At 41.8% G+C, this 18,561-nt stretch overlaps 1 protein-coding gene across 10 annotated transcripts in view; it reads left to right on the forward strand.

The window, feature by feature from the left end:
- Nucleotides 1–16,859, forward strand: part of XKR4 (XK related 4) — a 236,470-nt gene extending 219,611 nt beyond the window's left edge. The window contains exons 3-5 of one of the 10 annotated variants that reach the window (XR_003073941.3): nucleotides 295–3,005; nucleotides 3,080–3,170; nucleotides 4,528–16,859. Coding sequence is in view for 2 of the 10 variants with exons in the window: in XM_015282690.4 (XP_015138176.2) it covers nucleotides 295–1,241 (947 nt within the window). In the remaining 8 variants the exon portion in view is untranslated. Of the gene's footprint in view, nucleotides 1–294 lie in introns of all 10 variants that reach the window. The other 9 variants (XR_003073940.3, XR_003073943.3, XR_003073937.3 and 6 more) reach the window with 9 other exon arrangements.
- The last annotated feature ends 1,702 nt before the right edge of the window (nucleotides 16,860–18,561 follow it).

The following is an 18,561-nucleotide window of genomic DNA, read 5'->3' on the forward strand; positions in this document are numbered from 1 at the left end:
TTTAAGCTGTGAATGACTGAATTGGTTTCAAACATAAAACTGCCAAATAAGTGCCTCAGAGTGTAGTTCATTAGCCACTCTTGTTCTTGTGTGTCTAACATTCAGTGTGCTTGTAATGGCAGCGAAATCTCAGCTATAGAGGTCCGTTTCTCCTTGATGACTGAGCTAAACATGAAGGAAGAGATTTTACTATCCAAATGGTGGAGTGCATTTAAAGCAGCAAGGATCTCACTGGTTTCAACAAAGCACTGATATCCCAATTATGCCCTAACTGCATCTCCTGTTTTCTTCTAGGTCTTACTGCTGCAGCATCTCTCGTATCCCTAGCTTGGGCTCTGGCTTCCTACCAGAAGGCCCTCCGTGACTCCCGTGATGACAAGAAACCCATCAGTTATATGGCTGTTATAATCCAGTTTTGCTGGCATTTCTTCACCATTGCAGCAAGGGTCATTACTTTTGCTCTCTTTGCCTCGGTTTTCCAGCTGTACTTTGGGATCTTCATTGTGCTCCATTGGTGCATCATGACCTTCTGGATCGTCCACTGCGAGACAGAGTTTTGCATCACGAAATGGGAGGAGATAGTTTTTGACATGGTTGTTGGAATAATCTATATCTTCAGCTGGTTCAATGTCAAGGAAGGAAGGACACGCTGTAGGCTTTTCATTTACTATTTTGTGATCCTTTTGGAAAACACCGCCTTGAGTGCTCTCTGGTATCTCTACAAGGCCCCACCAATCTCCGATGCATTTGCCATACCAGCACTGTGTGTGGTGTTCAGCAGCTTTTTAACAGGCATTGTTTTTATGCTGATGTACTATGCCTTCTTTCATCCCAACGGACCAAGGTTTGGGCAGTCGCCAAGCTGTGCTTGTGAGGACCCTGCGGCTGCCTTTACCCTGCCCACAGAAGTGGCAACAAACACTCTCCGGTCCATCTCCAACAACCGGAGTGTGACGAGCGAGCGGGATCAAAAATTCGCAGAGCGGGACGGGTGTGTGCCTGTGTTCCAGGTGAGGCCCACTGCTCCGTCCACACCTTCATCCCGCCCCCCCCGGATCGAGGAGTCGGTCATTAAGATCGATCTGTTCAGGAACAGGTACCCAGCCTGGGAGAGACACGTGTTGGACAGGAGCCTGAGGAAGGCGATCCTAGCGTTTGAATGTTCCCCTGCTCCTCCACGGCTACAGTATAAAGATGATGCCCTCATCCAGGAGCGCTTGGAATATGAAACCACGTTATAAACAAAGCAAAAACGCAGCTTGGAGAAGCTTTGGCATTGCAGTCCAAGTTAAGGATTGATGGGAGGGCTGTAGGAATAACTAAACTGTGTACTACCATTAGAGCAGCAAGCTGTAGTGTTCTTAGTCTGGCTACCATCATGATTATCATTTGATCCACTGTGTGCAGTCCATCTGCAGGACACTGGTACAACAACATCACCTGAAAGCCTCAAAAAATAAACAAAAAAAAAAACCACAACTAACCCACACATACTGATCAGTTACTGGGAAAACTCACCCATGACTCCTTGCTGCTATGAAACTCGGACTGCACGGTACTCACAAGCAAACCAACAGGGGGGCTCTGACCAGAGCCTTCAACTTTAGCCAGTAGTGCATTTTATTTTAGAAATGAATGATTGATATTTGCATAATCAAAGGTGAAAACAAGCAAAGAAAAATCCTCTCAAAAATAACAAAACTGTAGCATACAAGGTTGCCATTATTAAAACTGGTTTCTGGGGGAAAATAGGAGCATAGTAGTCTTCAGCGTCCCATAAGTAGATCATTCAGGTTAGGCTAGGTTTGCAAAATAGTTCTTAATTAAAAAGATACATCATCATGTTAGCAAGGTTATAAATGGAAGATAACTCTGATTACATAGCTCACAAACATTGACACCACCAGAACTGTTTGTTTTCTGTGGAATTTCAAAGTCTTTTTAATTGCAATTTAAGTCCTTTGTGTTGCTGTCAACAGAAATCCTATGCAGCTCACTTCTGGTTTTCAGGAGAAATAAGGAGCTCCAGCACGTAGTGATGTAAATTAAATGATAATCATGATTCAGTGTTCAATTTGCAAAAAATATATATATATATGTATGTAAAAGAACAGGGAAGTATAGTTTTCATATTCTAAAGTTTTTTGGAGGACCCCATTCAGATATTTCAGGAGGAACTACAAGGAGATGAACGCACTGAAACTTCTCTCTGTTTCAGAACTGGGAATGCATGATTCACTGTGTGAATGTATGCAGGGGTGACAAGAGACTGTGACATGCCATACCCTTCTAGTGCCAAACATTGTGTAGCTGCAAGATTGACATTGCCCGAGGGACAGATCACGAGTGGCATGAACCCTACGAGACCAAGAAGCAGGAAAGACCAATCCAGTTCTCAACATGTCGAGACAGCTCCGATTTTTCCCACCCAAGGTGAAAGTGATGTCTTTTAAAGGCTTTCAGCCACCTCTTAGTAAGTATATTCAGTGAAGTGTGATATTACCAAGCTGTGTGAAAGACCCTCTTCTGCCTGTTCAAGACTTGCTCCAGATATATCTAAAAATTACACTGTAATACAGAGTGCTTTTGCTACAAGCTTTTGGGTATGAAATACCTCCCTAAATCTAGTCAACGGTATCCTTCTTTATGTTAAAAGTATCCCCTGATGGTGCTTTCAGATGCATTAAAGGTGCAAGTCAAAATTTGATAGTATTTTTTTTAAAGCTGGTGCAGAGTGAAAAACTCATGAATTATTTCAATATTTTTGTAAAGTACAAATATGGTATAAAAAGGTTACTTTTTATAAACCTCAAATCTTTTAATACATTTCATTCTCTTTATAGCTTAGATTTTAAGAATTGGTCCATGAATTTTATCAGCTAGATTCTGCAGGTTGATACAAACCTGGTTTTCACACATTATGGATTTGTTTTGCAGTGTAATGCGATATGAAAGCCTACATGGGTACTTTTAGAATACACCATAAACTGCAGATCCTGCTTCAGGTATAAGTGGTTTGTAAAGAGACCAAGCGATTCCATAAGAAACAATTTGCTAAAACTATTTCCATCCGTTCTAGGAGAGTGAAGCAGAACTGAAGAGTTACTTTTTTAAATGGCATTGTCAGGATGGAGAAGACCTGATGATTGGTATTTTAATCTTCATGTCAGGTATATTCAGTGTAGTCACTGCTGTATATGCTGCTGGGTAAATTTCAGTCTTTCCTGTTATTAATATTTGTACTATGAAATGGCAGAGGTTACACACCTTTGTTTGTTTGTATGCGTTCGATTCGCCATTTTTAATGTTGACTTTTTTTATTAGAGAAATGTTCAATATCTGTTGATCTTCGCTGGGGCAAGTTCCTCAAAGCAAAATATCTATCTGTGGAAGTGCAGGAACCTGCAAGCCAGAAGGAAAGTTGCACAGATCAGAAAACACCCATCCTTGAAGGGTTTCTTAGGTATTTTCAAATTAAGCAGTGGCCAGCTGCCTCGATAATCGTTTTTAAATAAAAAAGTTCTTTGATAGTCCAAACCCAAAGCTTTGTACAAAGTGATTGCCCTTCCCTCCGTGCAGACATAGGTGCTTCTTTGGTAACTCAGTAACGTTAGTGTCAGCGGGGCACAGCGGGCAGTGCTCCCCAACTGCGTGGGCTGTCCTGGGGAGAGGGACAACATCCCAGCTATCAGCAGGCCTGGCCCTCTTTTGATGGCCTTCTCATACCACATCACTGTTACTCGGAGCTGTGAGCCCTTTGGTCAGGGCTGACGGTGCTGAAGAAACAGTACAGGTTGCAAAAGGTTATGGTCTGGACCAGTGCTTGCGTTGCAAGGTTTCTGAAGAGGGTGAGCAGTGGGTATATTTAATTTTCCCTCTGGTTTTGGAAGAAAAGCTACAGAGATGTTATTTTTTCATTGTTTGTATCTACCAGTTAATTTCCTTACCCTCCCATCATTTTTAGTATGTTTTTAATAGAGCTTGTAAATTCATTTCAAGTAAACTATGGCAGGTTCTGAGTGCACGGTGCCATACTTGACATTATGTACACACAGAGGCAGTATGTGTACTCCGCTGCCTTCTGAATTCAGGCTGGGTGTTTCAGGAGTAAGGAGAAGTCATTTTATTCTGAGTCAAAGTCTGCTCTCCGCAATCCTGCTCTGTTATGTTTGTAACATCAGTGATACTTGTGCTGAGAACAGGATGGCCATTGAAACCTTAATGCTCAGATGACTACATGGACAATTTTATTAGTCTGCTTTGCTGTGAACCGTCACCATAAAAGCTGTAAGAATTTTTTATACAACTTGTCAAAATTAAATATAGTCCACATTTAAATCCCATGATGGCCTTACGGACAGTAAATAATCAATATGCACTATTCTTTTTAATGCAAACTGTTTTAAGGTCTATCAATAGAGTTCAGTGAAGACAGCAATAGCAAAAAAAAAAAAATCCAGAAAAGTAAAAAAAAAAAAATCTTCTGCTTTTAAAATAAAAAATCAGGTCTTTTAAATTCTATTGCAGAATAACAGGAAAATAAAAACGTTCATAATTACATTCTGGTGAAGAAAGTGATCACATCTCTTTGTTAGAAGGAAGTGTCACGTAAGCATTGTCCTGAGGAATCAAACCGATTTGCCAGCAAATTTCAAGGTAACTTATCTTGGTCCCAACATTTTGAGAGCTGTGGATTTGTGTGTTACAGAAAAGGCAATTTAAGTAGTATTCACTGCTCTGAAGGAAAAGAATGCATACCCATGTTCATTCAAAAAATGTAAGAAAATGTAAGATAAACTTTCTGTCTTATTTTAAAAGAAGTGTTATTTACTCTATAGTAAGATAGTCTTCTAATAATATTTGAAAAATGTGCAATACTTTTTTTTAATGCAGTTTTAATAATGATAAAAATCATTTTCAGTTCTCTTTGTGTCAGCTAAAAATGCTTCTTGTGCTAGAACGGTGTTTCTGTGCTTGGGTTATTGGGCTTGGTGGCATATAAATACTATTTTCATTGGCAAATTAACAAATTTTGTACTAATTAATTTATGTAGCATTGAGATTAGGGAAAATATTCCTTCCAAACATTAAATGCTAGACTTTAGCTGTCTGATTTTGTAAAATTTTAAGCAGACGAAGAAAATCTAAAAATTTTTGTGGACTTGCAATTTTTAATACGTGGTGAATATCTAATTAACCCATTTTTTAAAAGGTATGTGGTAATCTCATCAATATACCATGATCTCCCCAAAAGAGCAATTAATGAGTGGTATTAAAAGCATGACTGGTGCTATTTTTGGAAAGGGACTCCTACTCTACCTAAAAGCCAACATATTCATTTACTTTTGACTGGCCTGCAAGTATTCACAACTAGCCTGTTGTATAATCCTTCGTCCAGTAATTAGAATTATTTCTGAATTGAACATCCAATTTCGTAAAAGCCTTAAAAATGGCACCGTACTCAGTTTTAGTTAACTCTGCCAGTGACCCAGCTCCAAAAGCCACCATCCTTTCTCCACTTAGCCCATGACATCACGCAGCCCAGAGAAGCTGAGATGCTGTGGTTTACTCTGCACCACCTGCACTGCCTGCATAATGCCAAGGAAAAGCCCCCGGCGGAGTGCTGGGGTCCTACTGCTGCCTCTCTTGCTCCTGTGCGTGGTGGGAATTGGAGTGAATCACATTTGTGCATCCAGCTAAACAGGCTTTTTTTAGGTTGAGTTCATACAATGGTGCGTAGTGAAAATAATCACAACACGTGTCCCCGAATTTACAAGCTCAACACTAATTACTAGTTCTGCAGCGCAACAATGCCGAATGGGGGAAGAATTGTCTAAATAGACAATAAGCCATTTAATTTTTCTAATTGTAGCAATTAGGCTAGCTCTCATGAAGCCCATGCTCTCAGCGGAAAGCCAAATGGAGTAGTGGCACGCAGCCATTTGTATGGCAGGGACATTACGCTGTGTAGCCTTCCCTTGACTGTTTCTAGAGCTAGGTCTTTTCATTACGGCATTGAATCCATTCCTTTTCATCCTGATAAAAGTACAAAATGATTACAGGTTGTTTAAATCTGTGAATTAAAAAGAAATGCAGTAGATTACTGCAGTACACTGATAGTGATTTTTTGAAACAAGTTTATCCATCCTTTTCACTTGGCTGCAGACTACTGAGTGATCTGCATCCAAGAGGATTTCTCACATCTGATCTGAGCAGATGATTTCATTACAGGAGAGATGGAGGTGACCTCACAAAGCCCTGCTTGCACCAGGTTGGAGAAATGTGTCACTGGTTCACGGATCACTTTCAAAGCTCTTTTAGCATGTGAGCGGTCCACTGGTTTTGTTTGTAAGCTTGCTTTACCACAATGACCTCACTGCAGGTGTTTGTTAGGATTTCTTCAGAAAAACCTTGAGTGAATAATTTAATGTACTCTGAGCTTAGTGCTACCATAGTGTGAGTCAAATCAGTTCTTTCTTCCTTACTTAAAACATTGATTAATATATCCATTTTGACTGAATTGCCATTTTGTGATCATTTTAAGAATACTTAGAAAAATGTCTATGAAACCCCACTTGTTTCCAGTGATCCCTATACAAACCGACTGCTGACCAGTACCTTCACTAAAAGGAACCTTTCCTAAACACAGCTTGGCTCCAGCACTTACATTCTGTTCTGAACGCTTTGCATCTAATTCTTATGCAGAGAGTGATATATACTCATTAGTAAGCCACGTCCCTACTCTGAATCCTGGAGCAGAAAGGACCGATAAGCGAGATGCAGGGAAAAAGGCCTCTTCAGCACATTTACGGGGTGATTTGCATGAGTTAGACATGGAAGAGAGAAGCTTGCATATGATTACAGTGGAGCTATAGATGCTGTATGAACTGATAGACATTTCCAATTAATTCTGAGATAAGTAACCAGCTAATATTAATATCAAATCAAAAACTCCACATGCAAAGCACTGAAAAAAAAAAAAAAAAGCAACAAAACACTTTAAAACCAACTCAAAACTCTCATTTCCAGGAATAGCTGGGAGAAGCTTAAAAATTGAATGGATTTTTCAATGTAGAAAGACTCTACATTCATAGAAACACAGATATGACTGCTATAGGTACAAACTTTTTCTCTACCTGTAGGTTGCACTCTCGTATTTCATGTATCTTTGGAAGCAGTTGCTTCTAGACCTCATTTCTGTGTATGCTGTAGCCCTAGTCATGACAGCAGCTTTTCTACAAGTGGAATCAGTTCTTGTTGGAATCAGTTCACCCCTAAGTGATTTCCCAACTGTAGAGAAGCTGCTTGTTGAACGTCTAGAAGAGCCCTCACAGAGGTAGTGTGGTGTCAAGGCAAGATGCAGTCAGGGTTGAGTGCCACGAGCCCAATGGAGCAGGGGCTGGATGTAGTGCACCAATCCCTGCTCACCCTAGATGCCAAAGAGCCCACCCAGAGGAGAACCACATGGAGTACACGGTGGGGTCAACAAGGTACACCGTGGGCCTCAGGCTAATGTTGTGATCTTCCAAGTTGCACAAGCCAGGAGCTCCTGCATATTATTTATGTGGAAGGTTCAGGCACCTACCATTTTGTTCCTGGCCTTGGTCAGGAGCACCTCAGTCTTCATAGCACATAGCAGCACAACTCCTGTCTACGCCTGCCAAGATCCCCCAAGCTGGTATTTCTCTGCCCATCCTACCTGAAGGGCAGGGTCCTCTGGGTGCTATCGGATGGAGTTTTGCACAGAAATACCCATGACTGCTTCTCCTGCAGGAGACTTCCGGCAAGCAGAGACCGCAGGGAGAGCCAGGCTCAGTTCTCTCTTCAGCTAACAGTGATCCATATCTCCAGCTACTACCTCTCAGGGGAAGGCTATAGGGCTGCTCGCTACTGAGGAGAAGGGCATGCTTGCTTTCTCTTCTTTTGAGGCTGTTGTCCCTTGCTGTGAAAGACTTCAAGGTTATGCTGTGCAGTGTAGACATATTTTTGATGTATTGTGTCCCCTTAGTGAGGAGGACTCTAAGATTGCCACACATATCCAGTGCTATTGCACATGTCCAGCCAGAGTAGTGTCTACAATAAAACTCTGGGGCAGATGCAAAACCAACCAGACCAAAAGCTGTATGAACATGTTTAGCACTGTGACAAGCCTGAATCTCTGCACGCTGCCTTCAGCCTGGTCTGTTAGTGCAGTGTGCTACCCCAGCCACGTCCACCTGGTTTGCTGTCAGAGCTCAGGCAGACTGCATGTGTGCACGAGAGCTGCACCACACAGCCATATCCACAGCTTTCTGAGCCCACGGTGCACTCCTTGTGTATACACTTAGTCCTGAGATTCTATTAGGATTTAATCTTATAGTTCATTTAAATTCTATAACTAAAGAGAAATCATCAGGAGTGTCATCATTGTTAAGGGTAATCAAGCGATAACTGCGAAAGGAAAACCACATTATTGAAAAACACATTCCAGTCATTATTGGAGACAGCTTTGAGATGCATTGTGTCAGTAACTTAATGAAAAGTTGTGGAGGAAAAATGTTTAATGCTACATTTCATTAATCATGGTTAGTTGAGGAAAAAAAAAATCATATAGGCAAACAGCAAAGGGATTAGTTCGCCCTTTGTCTCAGTTAGTGTTGGCTATATTTGTTTCACTGAATATTGGTGTTATTAATGTCAGTAGCTTATATTGGAAATAACCTCTAATACATCAGCTGGTTTAGCTGACATTTGACTGAAGAACAGAAAAGGAGCGTTTGTTGGCCAGCGCATGTGCAGTTGTCTGATGCATGCTGTCAGAAATAAGGTTTTGATAATTCATGGATTATGTCCTGATGATAAATTTGAAATGCATGTATCTGAAGATGAAACTACCTCTGACGATTTAAAACTACCGTGAATATACCGGAGCTATTTCTGAAATTTTAATTACTATTGCTTTTCTGAGTATGCATTCTGCTTTATTATCTGTGGATCCCAGATTGTTTCTTAGCCAATGTCTGACATGAACTAATTTTAAATTTTATAAAGCTGAGGAAAAGATTACGAGATGGTTAACTGAAGGCTTTTGTTTTCAATTATGTGATACACTTCTTCTTAAGCTTTAAAAAAGCTGTAAAAGCCCCAGTTCTGTAAATCCCTTGCTAAAAACAAAAACAGCTCAGTAGCCTTCATGAAAGCCTTGGCTGTGCCGACATTCAGGTGTAAGACAGAGTTCCTGACCCAGCCACTGTACAGCACTCAGCTCTGCGTTTGGGAAATGTCATAACTTTCCCACAGGATTTGCTTTATAAGACAGATGAAAACTAACCCCCGTGGCTGGCTCAGACAAGCTCAAAAGCGGCCCCCAGCCCCTCCCAGTGTCACTTCCACATCCCTGTTTTGGGACACGGGAGCCCATGTTGCAGTGTGTCCCAGTGTGAGCACTGCAGGCGTTGGCTCTCACTGATGGGGAAGGCAAAGTGGGGTGCTCCATGAGGTGGCCATGTCAGTTCAGGCAGGGTTAAGTCTTCAGGAAGCACTGTATGGACAACGACAAATCTTCTGTTATCGGCAGAAAGGGAAAGTGCTGCTATATGTTGTGTGCCAGCACGTAGTCGTGTATCTGTGGCTGCTATTGATTCCTTCTTTCTTTATTCCATTGGAACAACCTGGAACTTGTCAAGCTTTGCTCGGGTTGATTTGCAGCTAATTAATTCAACAGGCATTTTTAGTCTTGCAAATTTGCGACTTGTAATACAGTAATCAGACTCCCACGAGTGAAAATTAATCAGTGAGAGGGGGAAGAAAAGTGCTGCTAGCTGCATGCAGTGCCGTGCCTGGCTGCAAAGGGACATTCACAAGAAATGCAACATTAGTAAATTCATCCCAGCTAAACCCTCATCATTTGTCTTTTGAATCATTCATCCTCTGGACTTGTTTGGCAGAGCCAGTGGTTGTGTTTGGTGGGGGGGGAGGGATGCTGAGCTGAAGAAGCTCTAGGTGCTGCCAGTGTCCTTCTGGTCACCCAATCACCTTACCAACCACAGAGTCAGCCCATTTTCATTTCTGAGATGGCCATGCTGGTGGTGGAGCGCTCTCCTGGAGAAACAGCTGTGTACCAAAACACATAAACACGTTTAGCAACGGTAGGAGCCAGGTGAATGAGCGAAGAAACAATATTCTTCATTGCTTTTAGCTTACAGGTGGAGTTTGGCTTCTTTGATGTGAAGCAGAAGGGAAAAAAACTGAACGTTTGCCCAGGGTGTACATGTCCATGAGTCAACAACTGATTGGTGTGTACTTTTTATTATGGAAGTGCACCCACTGGGACCCTCAGCAGGGAGGCCAGAGACCAAAAACTCTTGAAAGCTGGGAAGTAAAGGATTCCTCTGGGCAGGATCAAGAGGGTTTTGTGAAACTCTGTAAAAATCTGCCCTGGTTGTTTCAATGAATAAGGGGAGGAGCAGAGTCTTATCAGGGAAAAAAAAAAAAACACACAACCTTAACACCAATACACTGTTTGTGGTGCAGTTACTCTCTTTGCAACTACAGACATTAGCTGAGAACATTCTAGATCTGTTATGAGCTCACTGGAACGTAGAGGGAGACAGCGTAAGCCACTTCATAGATATACCTGCATTGCTATTGGCAGTTGTTTATTAGCAATAAGATGCAGAGGTGTCTCAAAGAAGAGCATACAAGCCAAGGATTTGGTATGGCTGTTGTGTCAATGATTGTTAAATCTAGAAATTGTAGATCTTTGTAATAGCTTGTAGGAAAAAAAAATGACTTTTTAATGCATATTTTTCTTTACAGAGGATAAACCTCAGATGGCTTCTCCACAAAAACATATCACTTGAATTAGGCTCATAAAGTGGGCTTTTCTTTATATGGAATAGGAGAGGCTCGGTGTTGTTCAAGTGCTTTGTGAGCTTTTTCATGCTCTCTGTTTCTCACGCAGTACACGTGAGAATAAGCAAATAGTAGATTCATAAGTCCATCTTCCCTTAGTGCAGTTAGTCCTGGCATCATCTTGCTCATCTATGCATCAGGAGCATGTACCTGGGGCAGGGAGGTCATCACTTGTAAACCAGATGGAGATCGGTAGATGATGGGGGGAAAAGCCTTATTACAATTGGGGAACAGTCGTGAATCTGTGGAGCAGATGAGCCCTTATGGTATTTCTTCATGCTCAGGTATTCGTCACTCAGCTCCTCGTGCACATCACCGCTGAAGGACTTTTAACCATATTATAAGTTATCAATTTTTGCTTCTTTAGAAGTGGAAACAGTAACACCCTGACTTGCAATGGAAATCACTGTGGAGGCGTCCATAGCCTTCATGCATGATCTGTAAGCGTAGCACATCGTAACAGTTATATTTTCTTCAAACATTCACTCAAACAAGTTTGCAGGATGCATTAGACATTGTTATGATCTTTTTCCTTGCTTCCATTTCCTTCCTGTGTTTAGAAGTGTCAGTGCAATCCCCACTGCTGAGAGAAGAGATGCCCATAATAACCTGGAAGTGAGTATTACAGAATCATAGAATCACAGAACGGCTTGGGTTGGAAGGGACCTTAAAGATCATCCCAACCTCCATGTGTGCCATGGACAGGGCTGCCACCCAACAGTTCAGGCTGCCCAGGGCCCCAACCTGGCCTCGGACATCTCCAGGGATGGGGCATCCACATATCCTTTGTTTTGGAGGTGCTGGCAGAACAGCCACTAACCCGGGATCCTCTGAATCAGCAGGCAGAGATCCCCTTGCAAGTTTGATTTTTTAACTGAACTTCAGTTCCTTTAAATCAATTCCCATTTATTCTCAAAGGCAGAAACTCTCTTCTTCATAATTTGTTCTACACAATGGGACAGATATTTTGCTGTCTATTCTTTGAGTTGTGTGTTATTCTAGCAAGTGAGCATCACTGCATTTTCCTGCAAGTGCCCTTCCATGTATAAGGCTGTCTCACCAGTGCAGGCTGGCTCTGCTCTTGTTCCCACACTCACTTACCTGCATGTTTACACAAATGCCAACTTAACAAGCATTATTTGTCATGCTGCAGGTCCATGCCAAACCCACATGACTTCTGGATTTGACCCAGGGCATTAGCAAATGGGAGAGTCATCTTGTCAGTGCAAGCACTGGACACGGAACCCACTGAGATGCAATAAGCACAGTTCCTTATCATGCTGATTTGACAGTAATTTTGCAGGGTACAGCTGTGCTTTGAAAGTTTGTTCAGTTCTCTGCAGTCTTCTTTTAGTAAAATAATAATAATAATAATATTAATCAACAACAGCAAAAAGCCACACACACACACATCCAAACCAACTTTCATTGTTCTTCCTCATTGCACACTGTTCTCATGAAATGTGCTGTGTGAGGAGCGTGCCACTTAATTCACATTGGAACAGCCCTTCCTCTGTACATTTTCCAAATGGATTCCTACCAAAACTATTAATAATAAACCCAGTAGTAATTAAAATGAACATGTTCTCCAGTCATTATAGCAAAATGTACACTCAAATAAGGCTAGGTAATATGTGCATGCTCCTACCTTTCGTCTCTTACGATGCACAGCTCAAAGTTTCTTTTTCAGGTTGACTGGTGAATTTGATTGTTTGGGGAAAATGTGTGCATAAGTGTTTCTAGACCATTAGTAAAACTGGTGAGCTTTCTAAAGCAATTTCATGTGAGACTGATGATCCTAAAAGACTCAGACTTACTGTGCTTGCAAAACATTCTTGCATGGTCTACAAAGAAAAAAAGACACTGTCAAAGAACTGATTGAGAAATTTTGCATGGTGAACACACTGATAAGTAATACTTACACCAGCACTCTGGAAAGGAGCATTTATTGTACTGGGATTTGCCTTGACTGTAGGCAGCTTATAACCTTAAAGGGTTGCCTGAAGGATCTCCATAGCAATGGATGACTTTCTTTTGACCTTACTGGAGTCCGGTAAGCCCTGAGAGTAAGCAAGTGTCATTTTGCTCTTAAATTTCACAATGCCTCTCCAGATGAAATTTATTTTTAAGGAATCTCTTTAGTCACTATTTTACAGCATACTTGAACTTTACTATCAAGTGAACTGCCAGTCATTGTGCATCCAGTACTGATTAGGCAAAGGAAAATCTCTGGGGAAGGAACATCAGTCTTTGTATTGAAAAAAATAGTCCTCTGGAAATAATATAAAGCACTTCTGGGTCTTCCATTTCTGTGAGTCACTGAATGAGTAAAAGACACCTTCCTGGGTTCCAGAATAAATTTAAATATCTGTCTAAATGTTCAGAAAACTTACTAAGATATTAATAATATTTTAATATTTTCCATGAAAAAAAATCCTTCAAGTTACACATTTCAACTTCAAGAAGAATGCATCTCTCTATATAAATTCTAAGTCAGGGGGCTTTGGGGTAGCAAGGGAAAAAATAGCAGTTTGAGGAGGTGAAATTTTCACCTAAGCTCAGCAGATCTCCTGCTGTCCCCATCAGCCTGCTGCTCCAGCCCTCCCCAACACTTGCTTGTCACCATTTCACTGCTGAAACCCTTGAAGAAGGATCTGCGGTTTGGATCTTGACCAACCTCATCGCAGTCTGCAGCACTAGTGCACAGTGCAGGGACGCAGGAACCTCAGAGACAACAGGGTAGGATCAGGCAGAGAAAGGTATATCCTTTTATTCCAGTTTCTCTACTGGCACACCTGAATGGGTGATGGGGGCAAGGGCTGCTTCTTCGTGGGGCAGATGCTGAGTGCTGAGACGTGGGCCTGGTGTTTGTATCCTGCTCTTTGGAAAGGAAAGGCAGCAAATAAAATTTAGGAAGCAGTGATGTTAGATACCCACAGTGCCAAAGCACTGAACCATCAAGCTGGATTCCTAGCCCTTAGAGGTTGGTGCCAAGAATGGAAACAAGTTTATTAGCTGCTGCAATGCAGTCCTCAAAGATGCCTCTGCAGCTTTCTGTCCTTTGCAAATCGGTATGCAGAGGTAAAAACAAAGGATTGCCTTTACTGCTGTTTCGCAGGAAGTAGAACATTTTTATAGCTGTTTCAGAGGTGTGCCTTTTAGCATAGTTGGGTTTCACGAAGACCTGAAATATATTTCTCTCCCTTACAAAAGTAGATTTTTTTTTTCATACATTGCGTACAAGTCACAAAGCCTTGGCTTCTTTGAGAAACTGAGATTCTCACAATTCCACTCCTTCCCATCTCCCCACCGCCTATAAAAAAAAAAAAAAAAAGAAGAAGAAAAATGAGCAGGAGACCCTGACAAACATCTTGGGGAACGCTGCAGTAGCACACTGCCTCAAGAAATCTTGCACCTCGGTGTTCAAGTTTTCCACTTAGTTCTGTGGTAAAAGCAGAAAAAAATGGCAGGCCCTGATGTGTAGGTTGTGCAAGGGTTACTGGCAATTAGCAGCAGCTCTGCTCTGGCACTGTAGTTTGTAGGTTCAGCATCAGCGATTCCCCATTTTGTCCTGCCACAACTGAAGTTGGGCAAAATGACACATCAATTTGAAAATCATTGTCAAAATATGGGAAGCTTAGGAATGTAACATTAGGCAAAAGTAAATAAGAGTTTCAGCATTTCTTTAACAGGTCACAAATACGAAAGGCATAAATACATTGTTCTCTTCTCCTAAGTTATGTGTAAACCACATGCACACATTTCAGAAGTACAAACCCTGCGTTTTCCCAGTCTAATCACAAAGAAAAGAAATTAAAAAAAATCAATAGGTTTGCAATGGTCCCTGAGTGTGACTTTTTAGAGTTGGGTGCCAAGTGCAGAACTCATGACTCCAAATTGCATGTATCAGTGATGTTGCAGGGATCAGCAGTGGGGTCTGACAGCAGGGTGCAGAACAGCCAGCACAATGCACATTCACTAACAGGATGAATCGGGTGGTCACTACTGAGGAGGGGAACACATCTCCAACTTTGGCATCTTCTAAAAGTACTCTTATTCATGAAACTCCTTTCCAGACCCTGAAGTCTCCTCTTGTGCTTGCATGCACAGATTTTGCATTTAGGTAGGGAGGATTTAGGGGGAAAGCCAGGCCTGCCCTGTGTTAGGGCCAGAACTCCAGGCCCAAACCCGTCCTTATCCTGAGTGGACTGAAGCCAACACTCCCTTGGGGAGTCTCCTGTCGGCAGGCATGGGACACAGTTCCTCTTGCCAGATGAGGAAAGGCCGCCATGCTGCCTGATGTGCAGCAGTGCTGGCTGAGGAAAGGGAGGCCCGGGAGATAGGGCTCTGTGGTGCGAGGTTCAAGAAGAGATAGGGCTCTGTGGTGCACAGATCCAGACATGGGAACACCCCGGACATGCCCCCAACACATCAGGTCCGCATGAGACACAGGCATGGGACTCATGGGCCTGTGACTCCCACATGGCCTCAGCAGAGGACGGGTGCATAGAAGTCCACTCAAGCTGAGGTGGCGGTGTCTTTGGGAACAGGTAGCAGTGTGTCTTCAGGCATTCGTGATGTATTTCTGCCCTTCAGGAGCTGCAGTCCCAGAGTTAGATCAGATCTCAACACCTGATAAAAAGTAAATGACTTCCTAATGCTACAAAAAGCCTGTAAAAAAAAAAAAAGTGCACATGCAGATAGATTCAAATACTTGAAAGTCAAATTCCAATAGTGTATTCTGTGTTCATTCCTTTGTTACTATTACTATAGAATCACTTTCTTCTTTTGGTCAGGAATCATGGAGTCTCCTGCTTAGCATTAAGTTGTTGCATGATATAGAATCAGTTCCAAATGGGTAGTTTTTTTACTGTGTATGTCCTGGATTTCGTTTTTCAGTTATTTTTCATAAGTACATTTTACATCTAACTACCTCAGCTGCCTTTTGTTTTGTTTTGGCGCATAAAAAGTCATGCACTTTCTATATTTGGGGATTAGGGGGGAGGGGGAGTTCTTTCCATTTTGAATAACCAGGTTCAAAGCCATGTTGATCAATTTATAGAGGAGAACAGGAAGACATAATTATTGACAGTTGTAGAACATACATTTTATTTTTAGGTTCCGTTGGGGTATAGTTTAAAAAAAAACACCATAAGCTGCTTATTAATTTGCCTTAAAAAATGTGTGCTCTTTCCTATTCAAGTTGTGTTATTCAACTCTTATCTTGTACACAATTTATGTGAAAACAACAAACGTAACAGTTGGCAGAAAAACAGCAAATTGAACAGAATGGACCAATAGTTTCTCAGTTCTCCGTTGTAAACTGTTGCATTATACACTGATTGTGCTAAAATAATTGTTACTGTGCTTATACTCCTTTGTCACCGTTGCGGAAATAAAGTTATGGAAGATCACATTTGTGTTTATGGAGCAGTGTAGATATCCCCCCAGTACAAGCACAGTGACTTGAGGTGAATGATAATCATTGCAGAACTTGTGCTTTGACTTGTAAACATTGTAAAAATGTATTTGGTATTTTATTTGAAATGAAGAATCAAAATAGTTATTAAAAAAAGAATCTTCCTGTAAATATATATATTCCGATTCCATGTATACAAACATTCCTTTAGAGTTCAGATTGTGAAGAGTGTCTTTATTGGCTAGAGACTGCTGTCTCCCTGGCAGAGGTTACATGTGCTATAGTAAAGAACACAGTGTGTGAAGTATTTGATGTACTGCAGTACCATAGTTCTTTTGGTCTGTTAAGTAAGTTGCAATTTGTGATGAAATGAAGTTGAAAGTAGTGCTTCATACTAACAAATTTCCTTGGTTACAACTTGATTTTTCTTGTAAAACTTAAAAGGAAAACTTGAAAATTTTATATATTTGGATTTTGTAGATTTTTTTTATTTTATTGCAACACAAGGTACCAAAATCATTAAATAAAGTACACTGTGGTCATTTTACCACGGCTCTAGAGTCTTCTTTAAGAACTCTCTTAAAATGGTGGATCAGCAAAAGATGTCATCTTTCAACATTATTACTGAACAAGACCGAAGCTGGCCCTGCTTTGACAAAGAGTTGGCCTGGTCATCTCCAGAGAGCCTTCCCACCACTAATTATTCTACAATACAGGCAATATCGTCAAAGGAGCTCTGTGTTTGAGCACAGGAGTGGAGTGAGCAGCTCCTAAGCCTCTTCTGGTTGCTGTAAAAGATTTGATAGATCCCTATGGGATGTGGACAACTTTACCAGTGGTGTCACAGCAGGGACCCCGAGGAAGCCACCAGACAGCCCACGGGCACTTCACCCCAAGAGCAGAAGAGCAGGGTGCTCAGGGCACCCAGGTCAGGGCCTTGAGTGATGTTTGGAAGGAAGGCCTCCCAAAAAGCTGCCCATGGAGCAGGCCCACACTCCTCAGCTGCACCCCTGGGGGTCTTCAGCCCTGTGGAGGGCGCAGACCCTGCTGTCAGGTGGTAAGGATGCTCCCTGGGAAAGGGGGAGATTTCTGGACTCTGTTGTCATGACTCTTGGAGTGTTTCAGCCACAAGGAATACAGAGTGAGGAGTGCAGAAAACCAGAACTCCTCCAGCACCTGAGATGGCTCACAGGGAACAGGAGACAGTGCTCTGCTGTTTTCATCCTCTCTTCTGTCTCCTGAAAGCATCACTACCTACCAAGCAGTGATCTCCACGCGATAGAGGGCAAGGGAGTGATGGGCCTCACCCAGCCTTGTCCTGAACACAGTAGCTAGGACAAACTTCGGGGAAGAGGCAGCATCCTTGATCTTCCTGTGTTCAAATCCCCTGAGGTTGAGGAGGGTTTAGTTTCTTCTCCTCCTGCCTCTTGGACAAGTGCTTTAATTATTAGATCATTACACAAGTTGTTCTGATTTTGTCAGCACCTCTAATGGTCTTAATACCCCTCTAGGTTGTCATTGCTACATTTGGGCGTGTAATGCCACCCCAAGCAGCACCAGGAGTTTGTGCAAGGAAGGACAGTGCCCAAATCCATCACTATTTCTGTCCCTTAGCCATGCCCCCACTTCTTAAATGCTTCTTGGGCTATCTGAGGTGACCAAGAAAGGGAGACCAGGGAAAACAACCCATCAAGCATGAAATAATTACTGTGAGTTCAGAGAAAGGAAATATCTATCTATCTACCTAGATAAAGATATACCACGGGTAACTGAATTTGCATGTGTTTACTACATATCTTGTAGTTTAGATAAAGATAGAGCAGTTTGTTATTGTAGATTGGCAAAGTGCAATGGAAGGAGGAGCACTCCAGCAACACAACTGGTAACTGCCCTATTTCACAAGAGTTATAAATCCTCAGTCTCTGTAACCCAGCAAATCCCCATCAAAGAAACAAACAAACAGAGCAAAACAAAACAAAAAAAGCACACACACACAGAGAAAAATCTAAAACACCAGAAAGAAACACGCTCATAAATAACTTTCTTAACCGATCACGTGACTCAGGTACAGAAGACATCAAAGCCACAATCTGGAGTACTGGAAAGTCATTTGAGATATCCCATACGTTTATAATTGTTGAGATAAAAGAGCATTAAGTGGGTGGGTAGCTGCCATGGTGTGAGACTAGATACCTTGGGGCAAAAGGGACTGACTTATTTTTGAGGCAAATCATTGACCACTGATGCAA

The sequence above is a fragment of the Gallus gallus genome, chromosome 2 (genome assembly GCF_016699485.2).
Source record: "Gallus gallus isolate bGalGal1 chromosome 2, bGalGal1.mat.broiler.GRCg7b, whole genome shotgun sequence".
NCBI lineage: Eukaryota > Metazoa > Chordata > Aves > Galliformes > Phasianidae > Gallus > Gallus gallus.